General features: G+C 49.9%; 9 protein-coding genes across 9 annotated transcripts; 4 read left to right on the top strand and 5 right to left on the bottom strand.

The window, feature by feature from the left end:
• Positions 1–736: 736 nt before the first annotated feature.
• On the bottom strand, positions 737–3,125 carry EJ05DRAFT_490377 (uncharacterized protein; the record flags this gene model as incomplete). Its single annotated transcript, XM_033745871.1, has 5 exons — positions 737–1,147; positions 1,200–2,060; positions 2,113–2,446; positions 2,505–2,638; positions 2,694–3,125. The coding sequence occupies 5 exons, from the start codon at positions 3,123–3,125 to the stop codon at positions 737–739; spliced, it is 2,172 nt and encodes a 723-aa protein (XP_033595616.1).
• Positions 3,126–4,029: 904 nt separating this feature from the next.
• On the bottom strand, positions 4,030–5,199 carry EJ05DRAFT_227235 (BET3 family protein). Its single transcript, XM_033739950.1, has 5 exons — positions 5,003–5,199; positions 4,940–4,948; positions 4,675–4,894; positions 4,428–4,619; positions 4,030–4,373 (listed from the first exon to the last, which is right to left on the bottom strand). The coding sequence occupies exons 1-5, from the start codon at positions 5,035–5,037 to the stop codon at positions 4,254–4,256; spliced, it is 576 nt and encodes a 191-aa protein (XP_033595615.1). The 5' UTR covers positions 5,038–5,199; the 3' UTR covers positions 4,030–4,253.
• A 162-nt stretch (positions 5,200–5,361) lies between these two features.
• EJ05DRAFT_445446 (putative U5 snRNP complex subunit) lies at positions 5,362–6,752 on the top strand (the record flags this gene model as incomplete). Its single annotated transcript, XM_033742179.1, has 6 exons — positions 5,362–5,502; positions 5,600–5,645; positions 5,699–5,779; positions 5,831–6,090; positions 6,155–6,650; positions 6,700–6,752. The coding sequence occupies 6 exons, from the start codon at positions 5,362–5,364 to the stop codon at positions 6,750–6,752; spliced, it is 1,077 nt and encodes a 358-aa protein (XP_033595614.1).
• A 799-nt stretch (positions 6,753–7,551) lies between these two features.
• On the top strand, positions 7,552–9,547 carry EJ05DRAFT_227266 (uncharacterized protein). The gene is made up of 3 exons (XM_033739951.1): positions 7,552–8,687; positions 8,740–9,068; positions 9,116–9,547. Exons 1-3 carry the CDS (start codon positions 8,030–8,032, stop codon positions 9,404–9,406), a joined length of 1,278 nt encoding a protein of 425 aa, XP_033595613.1. The 5' UTR covers positions 7,552–8,029; the 3' UTR covers positions 9,407–9,547.
• Positions 9,548–11,326: 1,779 nt separating this feature from the next.
• Positions 11,327–12,576, top strand: EJ05DRAFT_542168 (uncharacterized protein; the record flags this gene model as incomplete). Its single annotated transcript, XM_033749705.1, has 2 exons — positions 11,327–11,772; positions 11,835–12,576. The coding sequence occupies exons 1-2, from the start codon at positions 11,507–11,509 to the stop codon at positions 12,574–12,576; spliced, it is 1,008 nt and encodes a 335-aa protein (XP_033595612.1). The 5' UTR covers positions 11,327–11,506.
• Positions 12,577–14,037: 1,461 nt separating this feature from the next.
• EJ05DRAFT_470643 (uncharacterized protein) lies at positions 14,038–16,497 on the bottom strand. The gene is made up of 3 exons (XM_033742948.1): positions 16,253–16,497; positions 14,850–16,202; positions 14,038–14,648 (listed from the first exon to the last, which is right to left on the bottom strand). The coding sequence occupies exons 1-3, from the start codon at positions 16,430–16,432 to the stop codon at positions 14,262–14,264; spliced, it is 1,920 nt and encodes a 639-aa protein (XP_033595611.1). The 5' UTR covers positions 16,433–16,497; the 3' UTR covers positions 14,038–14,261.
• Positions 16,498–16,637: 140 nt separating this feature from the next.
• Positions 16,638–18,098, bottom strand: EJ05DRAFT_523295 (extracellular metalloprotease; the record flags this gene model as incomplete). The annotated part of the gene is made up of 3 exons (XM_033748797.1): positions 16,638–17,274; positions 17,326–17,594; positions 17,648–18,098. 3 exons carry the CDS (start codon positions 18,096–18,098, stop codon positions 17,131–17,133), a joined length of 864 nt encoding a protein of 287 aa, XP_033595610.1. The 3' UTR covers positions 16,638–17,130.
• Positions 18,099–20,427: 2,329 nt separating this feature from the next.
• On the top strand, positions 20,428–21,265 carry EJ05DRAFT_227062 (uncharacterized protein). The gene has a single exon (XM_033739945.1). It carries the CDS (start codon positions 20,501–20,503, stop codon positions 21,092–21,094), a length of 594 nt encoding a protein of 197 aa, XP_033595609.1. The 5' UTR covers positions 20,428–20,500; the 3' UTR covers positions 21,095–21,265.
• A 704-nt stretch (positions 21,266–21,969) lies between these two features.
• Positions 21,970–26,286, bottom strand: EJ05DRAFT_227101 (uncharacterized protein). The gene is made up of 2 exons (XM_033739949.1): positions 25,795–26,286; positions 21,970–25,745 (listed from the first exon to the last, which is right to left on the bottom strand). Exons 1-2 carry the CDS (start codon positions 26,022–26,024, stop codon positions 22,304–22,306), a joined length of 3,672 nt encoding a protein of 1,223 aa, XP_033595608.1. The 5' UTR covers positions 26,025–26,286; the 3' UTR covers positions 21,970–22,303.
• Between the last annotated feature and the right edge of the window lies 1 nt (position 26,287).

Raw genomic sequence — 26,287 nt, 5'->3', positions numbered from 1 at the left:
ACCAGAAATGCCTAGCAAGGGTTTGCTGGCAGACTGTCGGAGACTTACATGCTGCACATCAAACATTTCCTGTAGTGCTCTTGGTCATGTGGTGAATCTATATTTTATAGCATTTGAATGAATACTGACTCCACCTAGAAATTGTCAAGCAACACCTCTCGGCGACGACCAAGTGGCGATCGAATAGGTACAATCTTTGGAGAACCATCATCAATCACCGTGACAATTCACATCATAACCCTAGCACAGCTAAACCTCACATCGACTCCGAAAGCTTTACACGGTACAAGGTAGCGACGGTCTAGATGAGATGCGAGTTTGAGGCCATGTTTTTTTTGCGATTGGCAATAATATCGAGGACAGGTCGCGCAATAACCTAATTGACGGCCGTAATGCGAGACCATCCTATATAATAGACAATGATGAAGATTAGAGGCCATAGAAAATTTGCAAGAAAAAGGGCAGGTATATGAGAATGACGCGTGCACATATCCAAGTCCATGATGAAACGTGAGATTATCGAGCCGTTTCAGCTGCCCACCCCCCCAATAACACCAGGAACTCCACCAGTCTTTCGCCCAATCCTAGCAAGACTTTCAGATGTAGGATCATGGGGGAGTCATATACACAAACGCCTCAAAATGTAATATAGAAACAAGCCTATGAGCCAGGCTAAGAAGGAAGGAATGCTACAGTGCGATATTGTGACCGACTGTAGTGCAGTGATGGACGATGTCTAGTTCATGTCGCCAGCTTCTACACCATCAGTCGTGAATCCGGTATTGAAGTCGCCAAAGGCAAAGGCGCTGTTGTCTTCTGTGTGTAGGAACGAGTCGAAATCGAACGTTTCCAAAACGTCAGGACCATCGAGAGAGCCAAAGTTGAGATCCATGCCACCATCGTTGCTATCAATAGTGCCAAAAGGTGCCCCCGCGTTGGGATCCATGGAGGGCTGAACGACTTGCTGGGCGGGCTGCGAAGTTTGTTGTTGATTCGGGTTATTTCCACCTTGTGGCTGTCCATTCTTTGCGAACGAACTGGCATGCATTGGCGTAATTGGTGTCGAAGGCGTTGGAGTCGGAGGAGGGTCCGCGTCAGAGGCCGGTGTTGCACCTGCCGCAACAGAGTTCTTCTTTGGTGGGTTCTTCTAGTCGATGTTAGGTATATGAACTACAATCGTAGATCCTCAAATGACTTACCTTCTTGCCTTCAGGTTTTTCTTTCTTACCCTTCGGAGCAGCTTTGTTGGTTTGAGACGGAGTCGGGGGTGCATTGGCGTTTGGCTGAGGAGAAGGTGGCTGCGTTCGTTGCTGTTCGCCAGAACCCTGCGGGGCTGGTGGAGGTGGCATAGAGCGCTGTTGTGGAGTTCCCATCTGTGGTTGCTGCTGGCCAGGGTTCTGTGGCATCATGTTATGAGGGGCACCAGGCCACATGCCATTGGGCATTTGTCCTTGCTGTTGACGCCGCATAGCTTCCATCTGCGCCGGGTTCATAGGACCGTTGCCGAAGTTGGGATTCGGATGCGAGCTTGGAGGTCTCATCCCGTTGGCTCCCATCTGGCCCGCATAGTATTGAGGGGGCATCCCAGGAGGCATTTGCGAGGGATCGAAAGGGCCGGCCCCGTTCGGAATAGGTGACGCTCTGTTGCCTTGCATGTTTCCATCAGGCATCGGCGAGCCGGGCAAGCCAGTCTGACCAATCTTTGGTGTTGCTCGTTTCATCTGATCAGCTGGATTTGGGGATGGACCTGCGCGACTGCCCTGTGGAGACATTGCTTGAGATCCGAATCCTGGCTGTCCGCCGACACCTGCGTGCGGAACCTGGGTCAGGTTGTCCTGCTCTTGACGGGCCATCAATAATCTCTTCTTGTTCTGTTGTTCGAGGAGCATCAATTGCATCTGGTAGTCCTGAAGAGCATGGTTCCCGGGAGGTGCTTGACCGCCAGGTTGGTTAGGTCCCCCACCTGCCATACGACCTGCGTTCGCATTTCCAGCGAAAAGATCTGCTTGACCTTCCATCCCTTGGGCACCCATCTGTTGTGGTCCATTAGGACCCATTCCCTACCTGACTGTTAGCAATTGACCGCTGTCCCAGGTAATGGTTACTACATACGTCCATGGGCTTCTGTTGTTGATTTTGCGGATTGAAGCCGAAGCCATTCGGTCCCATTTCGCCTTGTTGCATACCATTCGCCATCATCATTGGACCACCACCGGGACCTGATGTCGCACCCATTTGTTGACCTGGCATTGGTTGGCTTCGACCTCCGGGGCCCACCTGGCCATTGAAGCCTCCTTCGACTCGGGGGCGTTTTGATGGGGATGGTACATTTTCACCATTTGAAGGGGGCGAAGGACGTTGTTCACCCATGGAAGCGTCTCTCTGCATGCCATTCATCATATTTTTCTGTGTCGCCTGCTGCATTGCTTGCATTGCCGGGTTGTTCCTAAGTCATAGTAAGCGTCACGTCAGTGGCGTAAGACATGAATTGTGTGTTCACGTACGGCCTGTTTCCCGCGGCCAGCATGCGCTTCTGCATTTCAGCATGCTGTGGGTTCATGCCGGGTCGCATCATGCCGCCCATGTTTGCTACGTTCATCATAGTGCCATTTCGGTCATTGCGAATCTGTGCTTGTTGCTAAGAGTATTTCGTCAGGATCTACCACAGTTGAAAGGATTGTCAATCTACTTACTTTAGAAAATCCGAGATAAGGTGCAGTCCTAGTATTGCTCGTTGGTTTTGCGCGTTGTGCTGCGAAAACATCCCAGAACTGGGACCACCAATCAAAGAGGAAGGAATTGTCCGAGGCAGTGTTTCCAGGAATCAAAGGCTTGGGCAAGTCAGAAGGTCGCGTCTCATCATCTTTGGAATCTTCATCCATAGAGCTGTCAACCCCATTCACGTTGCGCTGGCCTGGGCTCGACTTTGTTCCACCATTTTGGATGTTCAAGTTGAAGGTCTTGTTGAACCCTCGGGCAAGCTCCCAGTGCTGGTTCTTGAGAAGGTAGTCGTAGATGTAAGTATTCAGTAGCTGAGTAGTATCGCTTGGCGGATTATTACCGCCCATCATGCTCATTGCGCCGGCTTGGACAGGACCTCCAGAATTGGCGCCCATGCCAGCCATATTGTTGGGTTGTTGATTCATGCTCGCGGTACCGGTAGATGTTCTGCCCGCGTTGCGACGTCAAGTACTATGTTGAGAGCGCGTAGGTGACAGTCGGAATACGCGACAGTGATGTCGTATAATAACGGCGGGCGCGCCTGGTTAGCTTAGAGTGAAGCAGTGTGCCTCATGTAAATAAATTGATGTGGTTCTGTCAGCGATGGTGGAGTAGTGCTCGGGGCAGGTGAGGCGGTCTCGGTCGACTGCGGGCGAGGTACGCAGGATGAGGTTTCGATGGAAAACAATCCGCGGCCCGCGACGGGCTGTAGGAATCTACAAGGGATTCTGCGCTTGAGGGCCAGAAGTCGAAGATGAGGTAAATGAAGACTGGAGGAGGTTGGTGATAGATTCACAATAGGAACTGGTGGGAGATGGGGGAATTCTGAAGAGCAGGTGCAGCGCAGCGAACTGCCAAGGACGAGCGTCGCTGGGTGCAAGTGGCCCTGATTGGTGGATCAAAAGGCAACAGTCACATGACCTAGCCCAGCCCTCACCTCTTACGCCGTGTAGGCAGCATTAAATGTAATCACGAGCATAATTAAATCATAGATGAGTGGCCTCCACCATTTGATTCTTTGTATGAAAGCTTCATACGGCGTCTTGGGGTCGACGTCTTGAAGTCTCGTGATCGCCAAGCTTAGGTCCTTCGATGTAAGGTCAACTACTACAGCAAATAATATTCCGGGCTTTGAGAGCTTGCTCACGCCGCTTGTAAATACGTGACACAAACATTACCGCAAAGCAGTTTCTAGAAAGTGCCTCTGTCCGGATGAAGTCCAGACACTATTCTGCATTTCCCCCTGCCTTTGTGCACACTGCCACCGCTCTCAGCAGCCGTCCCCTTGATATATTGGGTACATGAGGCTGCTGCTCGCTGTCCACGCTACTCTCAGGCAACTGGCACTTGGAGCATGGTATCTCCAATCTATTTTGACACTGCCACACAGATAATCCAAGATTAAAGCCTGGAAGCAACATGTGGAGCAGATAGGAGAACCCTAGTCTGAGCTCCCAGCGCCGTGCGGCACCCATTTCACCAGCAAACATGCCTCACATAGTCTATACCAATGGTATTTGAGAAGAAATACTTCACTCGTCGTCGGGCGGCATCTCGTCATCTATATACCGAAGTAGCGTGATCCGCATTTCTGTAGTGTCGTTTCCACGAAGGACGTCGCTGATAAAATGTGCTTCTACTTGCATGTGAATCTGCGCTATGTGAGCGAGTTGGGATACATGATAAAGCGATTCGAGAGCCCTTACCATTTCTAGTGCTCCTCTCAGGACACCACATAGGATGTTCGAATACCAAAGCTCGTCTTGTGCCCTACCATCATCAGGGAGTTCCACAAAGTCGGCAAGTGGGTTCTCCTCAAAGATCAAGGAGAACTGCTTGCTGTCACTTGTCCAGTTTGTGATAGTTGGTGTAATGTTCAGAAAGATCTTGAAGCCAACCTGAGACCTTGTAAGCATCGGGATTTGAGCCGCACTTTGCACATCTATGCGGTACCTTCGAGATCATCTCTGCCGTCTCTTTGAAGTTGGCGCACGAGCCAGTGTTGGATTTGGCGAGAAAGTCTTCAATCAAACGCAGCCCGATGTTATATCCCATCTTGTCCAATTGTCTATTGACCTCGGCATAGTCGCTATCGAAGTCCTTGCATAGTTGCGCGACTATCGTGCCGTAGGTAAGAGTTACGAGTTCGGCATTGACTTTGTCGATACGAGTTCTGACTATGTCAGAGTTGAAGTGAGTGTATTGTCGTATGCCTTACTTCCAGACCCTGGTGAGCACATTAGCTGGATGTCCTGTTGATCAGGTTTGTTAAAGTGCTTACTCTTCACCCACACGAGCAGCTTTGGCCGAAGCCATGCTTGGAGAATCCGAAAGCTTTGAGGTACGACCGAGCGTTTAATATTTATGGAGTACAAAGTTGCTGTCTTCCAGGGCAGTGCACAGATTTTGGCGTGCAAGTCCAGGTTTTACGAATGCTCAAGCTCAGTCAATGTAGCTAGCGCATCGCAATCACGACTTCTGCCTGAGGCCGCACATCGTCTTCGATGAATGTACCAGAAAATCAAAGCTCGAGCTTTGGTCACACCAAGTATCTCTTGCGACAAGACCACATTGTAGCGACAACGTGATCATTCCATAACTCCAAGAATTCCGCCGTTATTCGACTCCATTATCAACAGAATGTCCTCAGAAAAACGCGCTGCAAGCGGATCCTTCAGCTCGTCGCAGTTGGTCAAGCGGCAGAGATCTGACGCACATCTGGGAAGCTCTTCGGTTTCGCTCGTAAATGGATCTGCTCAAAATGGGGCGCTCATTCAGGCTGTATGTCCATTCCTATCTCTCATGACCTTTGCTATCCATATGGAGGGCTAAGCAGATTTCGAAGGTAACCTTTGGCTGATATTGGCGGTCCCAATAGGTTTCTCGCTCAAGCTCATTGCAATCCCCGGTCATGGAGCTGAATGGTGAATAGGCCTTAGCCCTCCCTCGTCTACCTCATCTGACGGACATCGAACAGGTCATTCTGGAGAAGTATTCGCTACCAGATTTTCCGGCACAGGCAAATATATAGCGTCAGGCTCAATGGATCGCTCAATATGTATGCGCCAGCTTGCTCACGATACCACCCACGAAAGCTGACAAACGTTAGTACTATGGCATACATACGGCCACTGTGAGAACTTTGGAGTGTTGAACGGACACAAGGGAGCTGTACTTGATCTCCAATGGTCGCGTGATTCCAGAGTCCTCTTTTCTGCCTCTGCAGATATGACACTTGCGAGTTGGGACCTCGAAACAGGTACCCGCATACGTCGCCATGAAGGACATGAAGAGGTCATTAACAGCATGGATGTGACGCGAAGAGGAGAGGAGATTTTAGTGAGCGGATCAGACGATGGCTTCATTGGGGTGAGCACAACCTCACGTTCAAGATCCCCTCAATCTAGATTGGAGCTGACTACTGAGCGTATAGATCTGGGACCCTCGTCAGAAGCAAGCCATTGACTTCATCGAAGTTGGAATGCCTGTTACGTCGGTAGCTTTGGCAGAGGCTGGCAACGAGCTTTACACAGGCGGCATCGACAACGACATCAAAGTTTGGGATATGCGCAGGAAATCTATAGCATACACGCTCATAGGTCACACTGATACTGTGACATCCTTGGAGGTCTCGCCAGATGCCCAATTCCTGCTATCAAACTCACATGACTCGACAGTCAAGAAATGGGATATAAGACCTTTCGCTCCGCAAGAACGCTTGCTACAAACGTATGACGGTGCGCCACTAGGTATGGAGAAGAACCTTCTCAAGGCTTGCTGGGATTCAAAGGGCCAGAAAATTGCGGCAGGAAGTGGCGACCGCAGTGTTGTCGTATGGGACGCGCTCTCCGGAAAATTGCTCTACAAGTTGCCGGGACATAAAGGCGCGGTAAATGATGTTCGATTCTCGCCACACGACGAGCCAATCAGTAGGTGTCGAAATTACTGATACGAGCATGCCGATGCTAACAGTCGCAGTTGTTTCCGGATCTTCAGACAGGATGGTCATGCTCGGAGAACTTGGGGTTTGAAGGAGATTTCGCAAGCACAAAAACAAGTTTGTCAAGACGCATGCTTGCTGAGACGCAGGCCACACGGGCGTGGCATCCCAAGGTCTCGTCGGCGAAGGCACCCCACCGTAATATATATCCGCAGAGCGGAGTACGATCATAGGCCCTTGGTATGGGCGTGATTGGAATGCCGAACGGTAGGGCAACTATATGAGACCCGAGAATCCGAGTACTGCCTGGAGTAGCAGTAAGCTCTGACGACGGTGATAGAGTTACTACCTTAGTCGTCGATACAACGTCTGAAAAACAAGTGGGTGCGGTGCGTCCCAGAGGACCAAGCATGACCAGTAGTTCAAGCAGATAGCTCCAATAACGTGGTTATGCATTTTGTCGCGCAAACGAGCAAAAGAGTGTGGGAGCAACAGAGCAACAGAGGGACGCGCCAATTACGCGATGAGTGGGCGACAGCAGTTCGAGCGTGGGGCGGGCCAGCGCTTCTGAAACGTCCTTTTACTTTGGCCTCCTCCGTCTGGCCCCCCCAATGCACCCCTCTAGCGCCCCCTATGCACTCCTGTGTATTCCTGTGCACTCATCCTCGCTGTTGCACTCGTCCAAACTTGACACATCAACCGTCTCTACCTACATTAACCACCAGACTTGATAGGAGTCAGCCGTCTCAAGGTTAAGTTATGCACACTGGCCCTGCGCACTAGCAATGCTCCTTCTTCCAACAAAGACGAGCCTCTTTCTTTGCCAGTGATGTCTCAGTGTTGCTCGTCCCTTCTGTTACATCTTGATTGAGTGAGCGTTGCCTTCCTTTTCTTTTTTGTTCCCGTTGGTCCAGTTCGGCTTCATTGGTATTGGAAGTAGCTTTGTGGAGCAGAGACTTGTTGACCCATTTCTTCTTCTCTTCTTTACTTACGGTATCCTGAAACACCAGTCTCTGCTTCACATTACCCCGACCTTTCGTTCGTTACCACCTCAGAGAAGCATCGGTCCGGGACCAGGTCAAACTGATATCTTCTTCGCGTGTACGACCAGTATACGGATCACCAGCCAATTCCTTGTCTCTCACTTCTGCTCTCGAATGGACAAGTCGCCAGCTTTGTTTGTTGTCTTCGGAGACACAGAACCGCGTCTGAGTACCATCTAGCCCGTACGACCTCACCAATTCAGAAGCTTTAAACGCCGCTTGGCCCAGTCTGCGCGTGAGCCGACAACTGCAGACCCTCCGCATCGCTCTTTTGTAGACATCAAATCCCACAGGGCATATCGATTGCTCGAAGACACCGTCCAATATGCCTCTCTCCATCTTCCACAGATCTCCACAGCCCTCTGACTCCCCCTCACGGTTCTCTGCTTTCCACGCAAACGTCCGCTCTCTGCTCAATGGCAGTTCCATATATTCCAATTCGCCTGTCTTATCATCAGACCACGAGGATCACAGCGATCGCGGCAGCCGTAGCATTCCGAAGCTACCGGCTTTCGACTTTTTCAGAAGAAACAGCACTCCTTTAGTTTTGCCCACGACGGAGTTACAGCAAGGATCACGGTCCAATACTGTATTGTCGCCGCCGGTGCTGAATTATCAACATACAGCAGGGTCTTATATACAGGACATCGGAAATTCGACGCCTGAGATTCAAGAACAATATCTTGTTACGCCACCGACGCTCTTTAGTCCTGATGCTACGCCACCTCTACGACAGCACCTGGATTCTGAGACAGAACAATCGACTGAAAGGGTCCCAGGGAGACGGCCGCGCAGGCATCGACGTCGTCACAGACACAGAACTCGACCAGCAGTCGTACCATTCATCCGAACAGGCCCTCAAGCATGGGTGCGAAAAAAGCGCGAGAGAGGATCATGCAGTGTTTCAAACAACAAGGCAGCAAGAGGCAAACTGACCAGCGTCACGATATCTGCGGTCTTCCTTGGCGTCATATTGTCCATATGTAAGTACTCGCTCACTCAGTGCAGACTTGCAAGATTTTCTAACAGAGGTAGATCTCTGCATAGTGCTGTTACGGCCCAATATAGGACAGGAGGTCCATGTGCTTTTCATCCTCGTCATTATATGCACTACAATCTTCTTCTGTCATGCCTTAGTTCGACTTTGCATGGTAGCAATGAGTCCTCCACTGGACACGCCCCGAATGACAAATATGCAAGACACAGAAGGCTTTCATCCAGTACGACCGATCCGAGTTCATGTCGCGCGCGACGAGGAACTAGCTGATGACATGGACGAAGAGAGCGAAGGAAGTCCTGTTGAGAGCATATCTAAGGGCCCAAAGATACCTCCGCCGGCGTATGGAAAATGGAGATCCAGTGTGGTGAGTTGAGCTGCAGGTTATGACGACTCGAAACTGACCTTGTATAGCGAGTTGATCCCAATCTGCTTCACTGGCAGCGCGTAAGCCACATTGATTCATCAAGAGCAAACGAAGCTGAGCTCGCCTCACCGCATTCATCTGTTGGCCAGTCACCTACGTCCAGATCGCCGGTTCGACCTGCTGTTATAGCCCGGCCACCGAGTTATGCCTCCGACGACGGTGTCGCATATGTTGTCTCAGCAGCACCCAGAAGTACGGCGCCTTCTCAGGGTATGTTCGAGATCCATCCGGCGTTTCGACATCCTGCAGATCGACTGGAAATGCCGAGTGACAGGTAGAATCCGCCAGTTGAGTCGCAACTGTACAAAACATCAGTATTGGTGGGCAGAGCCTTCTTGGGCCGTGTTACCGCCACCAGCGAGACTGTTTTTGGTTGTTACTTTGCAGTTTTGCGCATATTATACCCAGCGTGGAGTTTCGGGGTCGATTTTGCATCAGATAGTAATGTGCATCGTTAATGGTCACAAGCGCATGAGATTATGATTCACGGCGATAAGGCTTCTGGAAAGCTTAAGATTGGTAAAAGTAAAGGCATTGGTGTGGGCAAAGAAAAGGCAGCATGGCACGTACGGAACAAGCTATCTGTGGTAGCGTTCAAAAGGATCATCCTTACTCTCCAATAGACTCACTGTGTTCATCCCAGCATATTACCGTCGCCACAGCATCAGTCGAGTGCTATGAATATACTAGGTCGCAGGGCTGTACAGCGAGGTGCATGCATGCCTTACGCGCACACCACGCATGATTTAGAGGACAGCTGGAGGAAGTCAGCCCTGGTTGTGCGTGGACGCTACATATTCCCGTTTTGGGAACCGAGCCTAAATATGGTATAAGTTGTAACGCACACAGCGTGAGGCGAAACGACGCAATAAGCCCCGGCCCAAGTGTATAGGAATATTATCATAGCCTGCGTCTCATCGCTGGGTATACATATAGTGAAGCTGTCAAGCTATCAGGAGCTCAGTGCCGTTAATATGATATGGTACCTGTTGTAGACAGGTCTGTATAGAGCTGCGTTTTCTACAGTCTTTTCGCACTTTTGTCCATGGTGCGGCATGATCGACTCGAGGCTCGGTACCTGGTCTGTGGTGAGAAGGTGTATAGGCATAGCACACAGATTGCGCAATTCCCGATGAACGCAGGTTCGCGAACTCATGCCATGTGGGCGATGTGGGCCATGTTGGTGGTGTTGAAGGGGGCTGCTATGCTTCTAGGGTTGTGAATCCATTGCCGAGGACTGGGCAGTACTAGCATGGCTGCATGTTGGTGGTGGTCCTGCAAAAGGCAGTAAAATGGTCTCTTGGTGGAGTTCTTACCGCTCGCATAACCAAGACACCCCAAAATCGTAAGGACCTCGAAGATATGGCTAAATATCAAGATTAACATAATTCTAAATGAATAGGATTAAAAGTAAAGGTCTCATCTACCTATATATAATTTAATAGATACCTTTTATATATAATCTAGTCAAAATATCACTTATTATTACTCTAGCCCTCTGAGGTTCTCAAACGATGAGGAAGAACCTGGCCAAGAGAATGATCTCAAGGAAAACTTGGTGTTGTTGTAAGCGTGGACTGCGAGTATCTATGGTAGGGAAGCGGGCGGGGCGGATTGGACCCTCCCGGCCTCTCGCCAGGGGGGGCCCCTGTCCCACGTCCTTTCTATCTGATGTAGCGCTAGTCTGGAAATGGGAAGATCTTATACCCACACATGAGCTACTTCGAACATCTTTTGTCCGTATCGTTCTGCTGTTGATCGTCTTTTCCATTTCCGCATGTCGCCATACGCGTGTCCATTAACGGTTATCATGCATGATCCAGAGTTCACATGCTGTGTCCACCGAGCATGTGTCTCCAATTCCCGCCTTGCGGCTCGGAATGCACCATGTTTATTCAGCACTATCTAGAATTTTTGGTTAGAATGTTTCTGCTGATCTTCCAAACACTTTGCGTCCGAGAAGAGCTCTCGCGGACCAACCGTTCGACCATCGGATCGGGTCCTTCGCCGTAGGAGCCTTCTGGCCAAAACGCCTATCGATCCTTGACTCATGAGGTCCTGGCGGGGGCGGCGATGGTCCATCAAAGCTTGTTTTTGAGTGCCGACTGCAGCCTAAGCTGAAAATCTCCGTTACTGCCGATGCAAACTAGACGACACCTGCAGCTGCTTTACTTAGACCTGCTGGCGATGCCCTGACGGCGGCTACTTTACACGCGAACTAACATGTAGCTTATATGCAGATGTCTCACGTTATAGACCCGTGCTAGCTAGCACAGTAGCCGTATACTCATATATGAGCAGCAGCCCTGCCCGTTCCCGTATGTGTTGGTGCTCCCTACCTGTTTATATTCCTGTGGCCTTGTTTCGAGCCAGACCGAATGTTTCTATCGAGCCCAAACACAGTCCCGAGGATGCTGATGCTGATAACGACGGCGTTGATGGCATTCATATCTGCCGTCACAGCCCAAGATTGCTATTTCCCCGACGGATCGCTCGATGGTGACGCTATCGTTGCAGACCAAAACAATGTCACCAGCGGCGTCGGCAGCGCGTGCTGCCACCAGGGCGACACATACGCAAACGGAACATGTATCGCACAGAGCGAGGCGAACAGCTTTCCTCCAAAAGTCATATACCGTCCCAGGTACCACCCCCCTCTAAAACCCTCCTTCTCTTCCCAGCAAGACCAGCTAACAACCCCCCAAGCTGCACAACCCAGCAATGGGACACCCCCGGATGTCCCACTGTCTGCAGATCGAATACCCCTTCCAACACAACATGGCTGCTGCCCTGCCGCAACGCCGACGGCTCTGCATGCTGCTACACCGACACCTCAGCCCCTAGCTGCAACTGCTTCGGCGCCGGCTTCGGCCCGCCCTCCTTCCTGTCTAATTTCGCCTCGTTCGCCGGCGGGCCGCCTGCGAGTGCTACGGCTTCCCCGGCTTCGGCAGTGAGTACACCTGGGAGCGTAGCTGCGAGTCCAACGGCAGACGCCGCGTCAGACGGAAGTGAGGCGGAATCAGGGGACGGGTCGTCGGGCCGCACTGTCGGGCTTGCGGTCGGGTTGTCGCTGGGCATTGTATTGGCGATTGCGGGCGTGCTGTTTGCGCTGTACTACCGGAGGAATATGGCAAAGAAGGCGGCAGCAGCGGAGGCGGCAGCAGCAGAGCCACAGGAGCTAGAGAGTGCGCGTGGTGGCGAAAAGGGGTTGGAAAAATACGCAGAGCTGGACCCAGGGGCGGCGGCCGAATTGCCGCCGTATGGAGCGCATTCTGGTGCTGGCCTTGGAAGGCCTGGCGGGGTTCAGGAGATGGAAGCGAGCGCGGGACAGAGGTATGAATTAGATGCGGGTGGGGTGAAGAAGGAAGGGGAAATCGGGGTCGGTGAACTTGAGGGTGAAGGGAGGAAGGATGCTGAGTGGGAAGAGGTCAAGGATGGGAAGAGATGATCGAAGAGGAGTGAGCGGTGTGGCGTATTTAGATGTGCATATATAGATGGCTGTTAAAGATACCAAGTATGGAGACTAATACTATTCATGCTAGAAATTAAATAATACTAGCGCTTCGAGAGTGAACAAAAGTATATACAATGTGAGCCAGCCCTCCACTGAGAAATCGAGGTTCGTCAAATTCTTATCGCCCGGTAGAATGAACTGCTTAGTCTTCGGCAGCTTATCAATAAAGTCCTGCCCGACCTTCAACGTATCCTTAACGACTTGCTGCGGCGTGGTGCCTAGCCACTGCGTAACACCGATAGCCGTATATCGGTCCGCAAGCAGCACCTCTAGATACACCAACGTCTCGTTGCCCGTGTTTTCGACGTAGTGCGAGTCCGACACAGGGATATAACCTACTTCACCAGCCTGGAAGTCAAAGGTGCGTGACGCTTAAGAGGCCGAGATGACTGTGACTCGGCCTTGACCTTTGATGCCATTCATCAGACGTCGAATGCCAGTGAAGCTCACTTATGGCACCGGGTTCGATTGTGAAAATTGCGACTGCAAAGTCGGATGCTATGAGCCAACTTGTGCGGGTGCAAAAGTTCCCCATGTTTGAGAGACAAAAGCTGTGATCAAGCTGAATTCCACATATTCATATGCACAAAGGAGTATGATGACTATATAGGAAATCCAAAACGAACGAGCTTGCGTCGTACCAGACGACGATATTTTGACTGCGAAGCCCACATGTGGATCGGTCAGCCACTTTAGAAAATAAAAAAAATGACTAGACGAGTATAGTACGTAGATGTGAGATCTGCATTATCCGTGATATACCAGGGAAATCAGCACTGGATCATGCTGAAGAGCACGGAAAAGTGCACAGACGGCAAGGCAATGCCCACAAGTGGCACGGGGGACGACGCAATGCTGGAGATAAGAGCGTATCTACTCTAAAAGCCTCAGCCATGATTATGTCAACAGCAAATATTCCCAATCTAGCGCGCGCAATCCAAATTGCCCGGCTCTTTTGATACAGCGCTCTTTCTACGAGCCGCGTGAGGCAAAAGGATATGTAAGTGTTGTGTAGGCCGGCCAGATCATTCATCTTCATCGTAATCGAGATCTTCGTCTAAGTTCCTGTTCTTGTTGCTGTCACGATCGGACGTTAGAAATAGCCCCGAGCGATTGTGACATCATTGCTAGGAAGTGGTCATGGCCATTGCACCACGTCCTGAGGTAGGTGACATTTTAAAAACAACTCTTTGATAATAGAGGGAAATACCAGTCTCGTCACACGTAGGAAGAACCGAAGTAACGAGAGGAGGTTGGTGTTTTGTGGCCTGGGAGAAATTATGCAGATTTCTGCCTTGGTGCCTTTATGCCTGATAATGAGTACTGACTGGCTTTGTGGCACACGGGAGAAATCGCATGGCATGGAGATGAGCAATTGGAGTCATAGATATCTCAATGATGGCTTTGCAGCCCCTGAGCACGTAGCCAAATTTGTGGATTAGGTACGGAGGCTGTATGTGCGTGTCTCAAAAGACAACAGATCTGTCGATTGCTTCATAATATTTCTAGGAGCTAACAGACGTATCCGCGAAAATGAGTGCGCTGTGGATACACGATACTAGAAGCATCAACGCCATGGACCGCGCTAATATACGATACAGGACTGCTCTGTCATTTCATTAACTGACAAACATCAAACTTTCCAGCTCTTCCGGGGTCAGCGTACTCTTCCGCCTTCTTGCTTTCGCACCGCCTATTCGACCCCCTATTTTTGTCGTCCTCCTACTTGATGGCCTGATTGGATCTGTCGCGACATCATTCTTTTCTATTGTAGTCCCGGCTGTGCTGCTAGGTCTGGCATTATTTGTGATCTGCGCATTGGACTTTGACGACGCGGAGAGTCCTTCCGCGACCTTTGCAGCCTCAGCTGACACTTGAGCTGCATTCAATTTGTCCGTAATACTGAGTTTCGGTGATCGTGTAGGCCGGCTTGAGGTATGTGGCGATGAGTGATGTTCGCGTGAGGTCAACCGAGCTGGTGCTGGTGCTTGTGTGGTTGCGTTTGCCTATTTTGTACGGTAAGAATAACTCTATGCAGTTTAATGTAGAGAAGATGATTTGACTAAGTAATAATGGCTCGACGGCATGGAGGATTTATTCAACCTTGCCTTTTGCCGTGGCGCTTCTATTCCTTGCGATTCAGTAGATAAAGAAAAATTATGCAAAGAGAGGCCCAGAGAGAGTTCTGTGGCGCAATTTCTACGTACTTGTCGTGGTATGCGTGATTCGTGTTTTGACTGCGCGCGTGATTGTGTGTGCTTTCGCGTCGGTGATGAGGACTTTGAGCTCGAATTATGAATGAGATCTATCTCGGAACTGGCGTTTTCGTCCGACCCTGGCATGGGTGACGCACTTGCAGAATCTGGTGCAGAAGGGGCGCAATTAACGTCCCGCAGTGAATAGAGGTTGCCACTCCCCTCGCGAAGCACGGGTTGATTGCGAGTGAGTTTGATATTGAAAATGTCAGTAGTGTTGGCCCTCTCGTTGGGCTTGTCAAAAGCTGGTTCATCATCGAGCTCCTCGAAAGAGGACTCATGGATGTCAAGCTCTTCCTCCATGGCTTCGATGTCATCGACATCCTTACTGCTCACAGACTCATTTTCCTCGTCTGATAAGATGGATATGTCATTCGTGCCGCTGACTGTCTCGAGTCCAGCGCCAAGACCTAAGCCAATCTTCAACTCGTCGATATTGACGGTATCGCCTCCATTCATGATTCTCTTCCTCCAACTGTCCATGAGCACGACTGCTTCGCGCCATTTCGACTCCATTTTTTGCCATCCTTGACGCAGGCGTATGATTTGTTGTTCCCGCATCTCCACCTCTTCGATAGAGACGAAGTTGGGATTTGTGAGCAGATTTCGAAGGTTCTCCAACACCGAGTCCATGTCAATTGCAAGGGTATCATATGATGTAGGTAGCGCCTGGATCATATCTCCATATGATGGCTCATCACTGGTCCCGCTAGCGAGATTCTCTCCAGCCAGTTGAACGCTCTCTGGAAGCCCTTGGAGCTCTCTTAGAGTTGACAACGTGCCTCGGACAAGTCCAATCAGGTTATCATTCTCATCACTCAGGCTCTGACTAAGCTGTGTCAAGAACTCTGTCGTCTCTTGCTTCAGATTATATTCCGGATCGTCAACCTGGGGCCCCTCATCATCGCGTCCCGCAATAGTGCTACCGAGGCCAGTAATACCAGGAGTGATTGTAATGCTTGCACCCACTAGACCAGTCTTATTCCCCCGTTGTTGGGTGGTGAGGTGCGATTTGAGTCGCTGTATCTGAACGTCCCGTTTGCGAACATCATTTGCGCAAGACGTCCGTACCTGCTGTACCGTCGCCTTCAACCTTATCATCTCTTCCCGTAGTACGCGCGCAGATGATTCCGCTGTCCGCAATGCCATTTTCGCAGATCTTTCCTGTGACTGTGTGAGCGAAACCTGCCGTATGAGGTCGTCGTTGCGTGTCTGGAGGCGCTCGATCTTTTGGACATTTTGTGTAGAGTCATTCCGTAAGGTACGTATCGTTTGAACGAGATCTTCCCGCTGTTCTTGATCACGCTAAATTTGGTGAGCGGTAGCTTGTCGTATCTCATAAAGCCTCAACATACATCTCTTTTAAGTATCAAGTCATGGACCAGGTTGATGATGTGTGCCATAGTCGCCTCTTTCCCGCCGTCGCCCTTGGATGGATGCGCGAACTCGATTGGCTTGCCATCCCGAAGTAAGCCTCGAGCAAGGAGTAGATTATTTATATATCTTGACGCTGTCTTGAGATTATAGGTGTCCATGATGGGTTATAAAAATATGGAGGATGCCTCGCGGGCCCGTCCGACCTCAGTGTTTACTACTGTAAACAGCAAGCGGAAGATTGCCTAAGGCGCGTTAAGGCGCAGTGGCGTTTAAAGCAGCCGGAGTGACGCTAGCCGATTTTGGGATGGATCCATAGAGACGCGGCCACCTGCCTCGTATCGACAATTATACATCACTTTTCGACCGAGTTTGTCACCATGCTATCTCTCGAGAGAGCACGGCGACTGTGTTCTCGACGCCTCATGCCTGTATGCAAGATCACAAAGAGTCACTTTCGAAGCTATCAGCACTGCTAGAAACTGTGTGTAAGCCTTCGTTCGCTCTGTGGCTAACGAAAAATCTGGTTCCTCTTAGCACTAGAAACTATCCTTTCTTATCATTACCACTACTTACATCTGACTTATGAGCAAATAGTCTATGAGTGAGATCTCTATTCTGTTTGTGGCTAGGCTGCCAGGATTTGCATACATGTCGCACATGACAATATTATATTCACGTCCTTGTCACACGTATTGATGTTGTCGTGTGACCGAACTTTCGCAAGCTCGCTAGAGTAGAAAGGACAGTTTCACGGTGCACATAGGCCAAAAGGAAAATGCCAGGCACAACATCTTATTATCGAACGCTATCAAACAGTCGCAACCATCACGGCCAGCGCTAAATACAGTTCGGACTTCTAGATAACCACGATACTGCTTTCATCTCCGGCTTGGGCACGGTACTTGTGAAACATGTTATACATGCGTGTCTTCTGGCCTTCGGTGAACTCTTCGTAGCAAGAATCGTCAGAATAGTCCATATAGTTATGGACTGGATCGAGCTGGACACTGTCAGTATGGAACATCCTAAGCGTGGTCGGGTGGTAACTTACACCTGTAGCAGAGCAGGAGTCACGGCCAATCGGACAACCTGACGATGGAGAGGCTTGTGCTGGAGTATCCGCCACCGAATCACCGCCATCGCAACCGCCCTGGAAAGTGTGGAAGAGACCAAACCAGTGGCCGACCTCATGGGTTACCGTTTTGCCCAGGTTGAAATTGGTGGACGAGCCGCCAGGAACTGACTGGGCGAGGATCGCACACCCGTCACGAATGAGGATGGTAGAACCTGGGGTTGCACCCGATGTGGGGAAATAACAGTCTGTCAAACATCAGGATCATAATCGCAGTCTTCGAATTTTGGCACATACTCACAGCCGAGGTTACCTCCTAGAGATGTCTGAAAGTAGACGTTCAGAGTCTTGTAGTTGCCCTTCCTAAGCGCCCCCTTCATCTCTAATTCAGCTTGGTCGTATGCCCACCTGGAGTTGATAGTCTTGTCAATCCCAATTACGTTGAAGGAAATGCCATACGGGGCATAGTTTTCGTTCATGACTACGATTTGCTGCTGAAGTTGCGTATCTGAGACTTCATTGGCCTTGGCGGTTACCAAATGGAAATAGGTTGCAATCTCCAGAGTTGCTGTGGTCATAAAGAGCTCACCATTTTCCTCCTGAGCAGCCATCGCCTGGGCTGTTGCAATAAATTCTTTTGTTGGTTCAGAGCCACAGCCAAAGTCGCTCTTGCGTGGCAGGAGTGTATGCTCTGCTGGATGGGCAGTGATCAAAGCAATAAGCCCGGCTAGAACAATCAATACAGCGCACATTCTCCAAGACTGGACGTATCGAGCAGGAGGAAGTTTAGTCGGTCCCTAATTAATGCAAAATTGAGCAAGAGGCAGGACCGCAACGTCTTATGTACACTATCTTCCGGAACATCACACTGAGTTACATTTTCGGTGTCGAATTTGACTATGACGGAAACTAAGAGCCCAAACTCACCTCTTACGACCCAAGATCTCTAGCGATGTATCACAGCTATGTATCACTTCCAATTTGAGTCGGCATCCGATAGAAGGCGACATATACACTGCATGCAAACATGGTGTCCCCCGAGGGCCGCCAATGGCAAAGACGATAGTTATAAGTTGCAGAACACAGTAAGCCAAAATGGGCATTTGGGAATGAACCACTGAACTCGGAACACATCCCATTGCGGCTGGGAGAGACGACAAAACAGCTGATCTGTAGACGAACTATCCTTCCTCTTACAGTTACCTGTAGATGGATCTTCGCGCCAAGGCTCTCCGTGCTACAGTGGACGCGTTAGCCGCTGACGGTATAGAACTTTCTCAATAGTTGTGGTCGGATTGTCGGACAAATACACATCAACGACCAACAGCAAACACCATATCTAAACCTAAGTCGAGGTCTTACCGGAAGATGATGGTGTTCAGAGCTACAGGGTTGCCCCCTACAGATGCGTGAGCGCGTCAACAACCATTCAATCAATAGCGGGGCTTATTGTGAGACCACTTGCGGTATACACTCCTATGCAAGCTCCTCTCTATGCAACACAAACCTTCGCCAGGCCGTCTGATAACTGGAACGCGTCAATGGTTTTATCCAGTACAACAGAAGGATGGTTGGGCGTAGGACGACAAATAGACGCCTAACATTGGTCAGGATCGTGTCGCGATGTTGGACTGTTAACTCAGGTTCCGACTCTATATTCGGTAGCCTCCAGTCTAATAATAGCCCGCCGGCAAATATCCTTGGTCTTCCCTGTCACGACGGCATTCTGATAGACAAAAGAGCCACAACAGATTTACATGTCCCCTGTGTTGCATGTCCATTTGAATGTATGTACGTAGACAAAACAAAGAAAACGTGAAACCTGTCATCTTCTTATGCTCTATGGCTAACACCAGGCGAAGGGCTTAAGAGGTTATACGAGGGCACGCCGATATTGGATGTGTGATACGAGGTGTTGTAAGTCAATTTAAGTTTAGATATTTTGAGATCACAAGGCTCGCCTGTGCAAATTCCACAAAGATAGCGCAGACTAGGCCATGACCTTATGTGGTATGGTCTTGTTGTGCGATGGTCACACTGCTTAATCTCCTTGAGTTGTGTCACTGGTTCCATTGATGCAAGGCTTGTTGACCTTGACCTGTCAATTTCCTTTGCGTCTCCTCAGGAACTAATTAGGATCGCAGCGGTTTGATACTATTACCGACGACTATGATATGCGACCCGTATCTCACAGATGTCTATCAAAGTGACCGTAATGTTCAGGCACTCTAACTGCTTCGCACTCGGCGGAACCAACCAATCATCAGACCAGTTGTTCATAATGGTTCACGTGAACCTAGGTTCGCACCCAATTACATTGTGATTCATCGGTTTTTGTTCAACAGAAGCAGGTGTCTCGGATCTCTTCGCTATCTCTTTCATTCTATCGAGCGCCTCAGAATGTTATGACATACATAACAGGAGGGCTTCGAGGTGTGCCTCTATCGTAGGGAGCTCATTTTTGAGTCTATCACGACGACAAGTCCGTATTTAGCACAGTCATGCGTTCAACTTGATTCACTCATCCGATTGCATTCCGCCCATATGTATAGTCAAAGAGCTGGCCACAGAAGTCCAATATATACAACAACATAACTTACGTATCTGTTAATATAGTATTGTTTGGTGCACATGTGATCCCACACCACACATTCATTATTGGGATATCTTCTTCACAGTATAAGTGGATCAAGCGGGGTAGATATCCAGGTAAAGTTGGGGACGGTCGTGACTAGGGGTTGCAAATTACTGCAACAGCAGTAAGAAGTACATCATGACTTGGACATTTGGTTCCATACGATCTCCGTCCTTTGCCAGTATGCGTCAATGAAAACAAAACCAGGCACTGTGACTTATCTATCGAGGCGTCCACGGTTTCAGGGGCTATCTACAGGTGTGGAAAATTCCATATGGTTTACTCTGAGATAAGTCTTATCTAAATAGGGAAGAGGGACTGGAGCTTTATAATGCTTTCGAAAGTGATGTTGGCTCATTACGGCATGGCAGTACTTGTTGGTCTTTGAAGGTCGGAACCACGCGGCAACCCCGACTACAAGTATAAACCCAGCAACCACTGTAACCCAAAGAAAGACTGTATGGACTTAAGATTACAGCGTTGCCTTCCTACTCGTTCATTAATCGAGTCCATTTCGATATGCCTTCATTCAACATCGTCCTTGCGTGTGTTGCAGTGGCAGCTGCACGATGTCTTGACTTTTCCACCATCAAGTCTGCCGTTGAACCTTGGCTACCTTCCACCGACAGTCATTCAACACATACCATTCAGGCACGAGCCCCTTGCGATCCGCTTCCAAGTGGTAGTGGACCGGTCGCATTAATCGATACTCCAGCCATGTTTTCCAGCAATACCCTGGTCCATCTGCCCGCTCAGATTGCTACGACCCCAACCCTATATACACGACAATTTGTGGACCAATCTGCATCTGTCAACGCCGCGGGCTATCTCGGATATGTGTTACTGGCCAGCTACGACACCGCAAATTGCTCGGCACAGTGTAATGCTATTACAGGTTGTAATGCATTCAACATCTATCATGAGCGAGACCCCTTGCAGGAGCCGGGTGCAGCGTGCATAAATCCGGCCAGCACGACAAACATTAAGTGCGCATTCTGGAGCGGTGGAAGTAGTGCGGTCAATACCGCAAATAACGTCAACAATGGCCAATTCCGGTTCTCGTTTCAAGTCCTGATCGCTGGCTCAAATGGGTACACGAGAATTGGAAGTTAGAGGGTCCTTGAGGGCTTGGAAATAATTACGGACGCTGTGCTGCCGGACCAATGATGAATATGGAGGTGATACAATACTGACATATTAGGCTTCGTGGTCACCATGTTTACTGGAGTGTTGTTGCCGCATTGGAGGCTTTACAATGCTGCTTGGTCGGCACTTGTCGCACCTGTACCTGTCAGGGGCTCTGAGATTGCTGCGCGTGGAGACCAGCTATTCGAAGAAGACTAGAACTCTTAAATTGATGTCTACATATTTATCGTTCGCCTCTATTTTCAAACGTCATGCTCTAAATAGCTGTGGCCCATTTGCTAGCATTCGATGTAATGATGACGGGACAGTCATCTCTTGCTCATGAATTTGCACGTGTGAACTGGTATCACACTTAGAGCAAGATTGCTGGAGCTATATTCGCATATCCCTTGTGTCATGAAAGGAAACGGCGGGACCCAATCCTGAAGTGCAAAGTAGTAGATCTGCTCTACTATACTGTACTGGGATTCGTGGGTCCTCGGGACCACAGGATATGTTTTCCGAAACATTAATTACCAAGTACTATAACATGCATGGAGCAGGAATGATTTAAAATCTCAACTAGACAGTTCTTCATGGCCCACCAGATGCAATTGCATCGACGATACAGTGTAGTGGCATTCTGCGCATGCACCAGTCAGGATGCGATCTCACGATTTCCCCCCGTATATTCCTTGTTAACCCCAAGGCAAGAGACCTTTGGGCTTGGGAGAGTGCGAGGGGCAACGTCATTTAAGGCCCCAAGGACGAAGTGATAAAGAGGACGTGCGGCAAAATATGCTTTCAGTCAATGGATAGTTCGCCTTGTACAAGATTGGAGTTGGATTTGTCTTAGTACGTCTAGTTGATTGTTCTTCTTCAGGACTGCAATTGTAGTTAGCATTTCGAGATGGTACGATCAGATCCTGAGAACACTGTCGGAGGATCGGCTTGGTCAGACATCTCGCTTTGAGAGCTAGCAAAAATTGGAGCCGCTGGACTTGTAGCGCAGGATTTGATCCCTACGAAGATACACAGCAAATGGAGAGACGTACCCCTAGCTCAGGCAAGTGGCACTTGGCGAGCGTACAAGCTTGTAGCGTCAAGGCATGGCTTTAATGACCAACCTATGTATGCACGATACTAATGCTATTCAAGTTCATTACATGATGAGTCTTTCACTTCATCACCGGCCGGTCAGGCCTCGCGCATATCCGATATAGACCCACTCACCCCCAGCCCAACAGCATCATCCTCGTCTCCCGTTGTCGCGCCCCCCTCGCTCGTGACACTCTCATGCAGGCTCGGCGTCTTATCACCCTTCTTTCCAATCCTCTTTAGGCTACTCCAACTCAGCGTACTACTCTTACCGCTCGACGCCCCTAGCGCGGGGCTATTCGAGATCTTATGCCCCTCAAACCCACTCTCCATGCTACGTGGGGTGAAGCCCGGCATACCATGACTATCCTCATCAATCTCATCCGGTGTGCCGACCTCACTCGTGCCAGATTGCTTCTTGGCCTTACTGCTTGTGAAGCCCGGGAAATTGAACTTGCCACTGGAGGATTTGCGTGAGAGCTTGGACATGAAGGACTCCTTACCAATGGAAGAGGCGGGAGCATCTGTTGTGGAAGCTGACAGGGAGGTAACACGGTCAAGAGAATTGCGCGGAGAGCCATCAGCTGTAGAGAAGGAGCGGTTATCGCGGGAGGAGCGGGCGTCAGGAGGCGAAGAGGAATGGAGGTGGGGTGTTGTGATGCTGATAGAAGGCTCGATGGTCGCGGGAGTAGGGGTTGCGTTGGCCCTGTCAGCGGCTTCTTTCTCAAGTGCCTTCTTTTCCTTCTCTTTGTTCTTGCGCAGGGCGCGTTCTTCCTTCGCAGCGGCTTTCTCAGCTTTAGCGGCGGCTTTCTCAGCAGCCTTTTCGGCTTTAGTGTCCGCTGCGCTCTTCTCGGCTCTAGTTTTATCTCGCGAGAAAAGGCTGATGTTGAAGTTCGGTGCGGCCGGGTTGAGGGCTTTGGGTGGCGTTGGAGGGATCTGAGCCTGCGAAGACGCAGGTCGAGTACCGATTGGAGCCTGGATTGGCGACATTGTGGGGGAAGACAGCTCTGCTATACCATCGTCGAACACTCCTGAGTCACGATTTCGTCCACTCGATGATTGCCCGTACTGTACGGATGGTCTACGTGACGGGTGCCGTGACCACGATGTTGTAGATGGAGGAGGCAGACCCCATTCAGAACCTAATGGACTGTTTCTATGTTGCCAAAGGCCTTCAATGGGCCAACCAAAGCGATTTTGGCTTTCAGTGGATGGTCTTGGGAGCGGTACGCTTGCCTTGATTGAAGCAGGCCGTGGCGACGCGGGCCGATCCAGGCTCAGCGAAGAAGGATTCAATGCGTCGCCTTTGAAGCCGAACATGTTGAGGCCTCGACGGCGAGGCGCACTTTGTTTGATGCTTGACTCAGCTGCTTCAACTGATGGAGGCTTTCGTGTGAATGCACTCGACATCTGGTCTACCCAGCTGTTCGAATGGCTACCACGACGTTGGGGCGTACCAATCGGATCTTGATCGATGTCTTGACGTGGGAGCGATTGTGTTTGATCTTTCTTGAGTGAGCCCAGAGCAGGTCCATCATGATCCCAAGTCTTTCCTCGTTGTCTATTGAAACCGAATAAGCTTCCGAAACGTGTCCCAGTATTTCTCAGAGAGCTTGATGTCGATCTAATCGATCTTTTATCGCTGTCGACAAGATCGTTAGTAACAAAATTGAGGGCTAGATGCGTCGTGCTTTCTCTCGGGCTTGCAAAAATGCTGGCTGGACGGCTGTTCACTGAGATAGGCGAGCTGGGCCCTTGAGCAGATGGATGCTGGCTTGACTGCTCCAATGTCTGTGGCGCCCCAAGACCTGGAAGCAAGGGCAGGATAGGACGCGATCCTTCTGGGGCATGTTTGTAGTTGCGTCCATCCACACTTCTTTCAGAATCATCGACGAATAAGCCTCTTGGAAGCAAATCACCCGCAGTAGGGCTCATAGGTCCACCTCCTGTGAGCATTTCGAGGTCTGGAGACATTACTCCATGCGAATGTGAAGACAGAGGCAACGTCATGCCGTTGTTGATGTTCAAGAATGGCGATGTGGTAGAGAATGATGGAGACAGGCCAGCGATCGCACCATTGAAGGATGGTGCACTAGTCATATAGTTTGTCGGTAACGTAGACTGTTCGTTACGAATACTTTGTCCTCTTCGTCTTCGTTGAAAACTATCGCTTCTCGCAGGTCCCTCGACCGGCGAACTAGAACCAAACAAATGAGGCTGGCTTGCCCTTCGTTGTTCGTACCATTGAGCCCTGATTTGATGTTGCTGATGAATGCTTGTCACCTGCTGCATCATTTGCCACGCCAGCGTGTAGCGAGATTGAAGATTCTGAATACGCAGACGCCACTGCATATCAGCCTCGACTTCCCCAGGGTCGCGCGTGTCCATATGGTGCTTGATGCCATCATTCGACACTAGATGGTTATGCTCATCCTCCAATTGATTGACTGCAACTCTTTTCTGCTGAATCTCTTCTTCCAGCTGCTTATTTACAGCCTGCTCATCTGCATATTTAACATTGGCTTCGAATAGTTTTGCTTCGCTGCATATTCGATATTCGATTTTCTCGGCCGCCAGGCGCTGTATAGATTCTGCAACATCGGAAATCTCGCGTTCCCATGTGTCCAGGTCAGTCTTCATGTCTTGCCGCCGTTTTTGCACATCTTTCAACTGCCTTTCCTTGTTAACCCGCTTGGTCAGCACCGCCGTACGTTCACGCTCCACACGGGACACGTCTTTCTTCAGATCTTCGCTGTTCTTCGATCTTTCCTTCAAAACTTTCATAATTTCATCTTTTTGCTGTTGCAACGTCTCTTTCGTGGCGACAAACTCTCTATCTTCCTTTTCTATTTGCATCTCCTCTCTTTCAATGTCCATGCGCAGACATTCCAGCCTTTCTTGTAGATGCTGCATTTTTTGCTCTGGTTCCTTGGATTTGGTGAGCGGTACATCACCAGAAGTACATCTGGCAGTATCGCTGCGCTTAGACCTTGAAATGGAATTACTATGCTCTCTTGTCATAGCAGGAGGTAGCGTAGTGGACGAGAATGCCTCAGAAAAGGCTCGAGATGCTTGTACAACTGGAGCTGGAGCGTATCCATCATCTTCTGCTACCAGAGGCTCCTCCTTCTGCTGCGAACCGTTGATGTATTCGCCGGAGGATATCGATAGGGTGCGAACGTTTATTGGCGTACTGAAGGCTCGGAATCCAACATTATTCAGTACAACAATCCGTATGGTGTAATTACGATCGGGCTGTAGATTGGATATGATTATGGCATTCTCGTGCTGAGACACATTACCAACTGCCGGGATATTAGCATTGGTCCTTATGATCAATGGCCATTCTTTACTTTCGACTCCGTTCATCTTGACAATGTATTTAACAATGTTCCGTTCCAGTGTCTTCCAGTGTAGCAGAACGCCATCAGCCTTCACACCTGCGAGTGACACCACAGGAGCTCTGGGTACTTCCAGGCCTAGAAGCGTCGTCAATTCTTCTGCGGGCTTCGAGACGACTTGCCAGGCCCGAAGGGATAACCTAGGCTCACGTTTAGAATGTTATCTCAGACAGTTGCGTACGGACTTACCAGCATAGAGCAAGTCCAGCAAGAAAGGTCCTCAGCCATGATGTTGAAAACACAAAAAGTGTTTCTATGCTCGGAGACGCCTGCTCGGGATGCCAGCGCAAATGAAGTTCTGAAGTAGCCATCAGGGAAGCCTGCGGAGAAGACTCAGGTTTGAAAAGGAAGGGCAACCATAGCCTGGCAGCAATTGCAACGACGGCTAAAATAACTGCAGCCCATGGAGATAAAGGCATAAACGGACAGAATATGCAGACAATCCACACAGAGAAGTATACATGCAGCAGGCAGGGAATTGTACGTTGGTAGGTGGCATGAGCAGAAGTTACGAAGCTCTCGGTAAAGTAACGATAAGAAACCTCAGGCTGAAACCCAAGCCGAGGAGGTTCGACCCTGCTGAGACACTAGCCGAGATTGGACAAGTCCCAAGCCCATAAGGTGTGGCGCGGCCCAGTCTACTTTGGTGTTTGCACATGTCGGTATGGATCGTAAGGTAATT

Source organism: Pseudovirgaria hyperparasitica, assembly GCF_010093815.1.
Source record: "Pseudovirgaria hyperparasitica strain CBS 121739 unplaced genomic scaffold EJ05scaffold_22, whole genome shotgun sequence".
In the NCBI taxonomy this organism is placed as follows: domain Eukaryota; kingdom Fungi; phylum Ascomycota; class Dothideomycetes; order Acrospermales; family Acrospermaceae; genus Pseudovirgaria; species Pseudovirgaria hyperparasitica.
The sequence above is the reverse complement of the archived record's forward strand: the minus strand, read 5'-3'. Positions and strand labels throughout refer to the sequence as shown.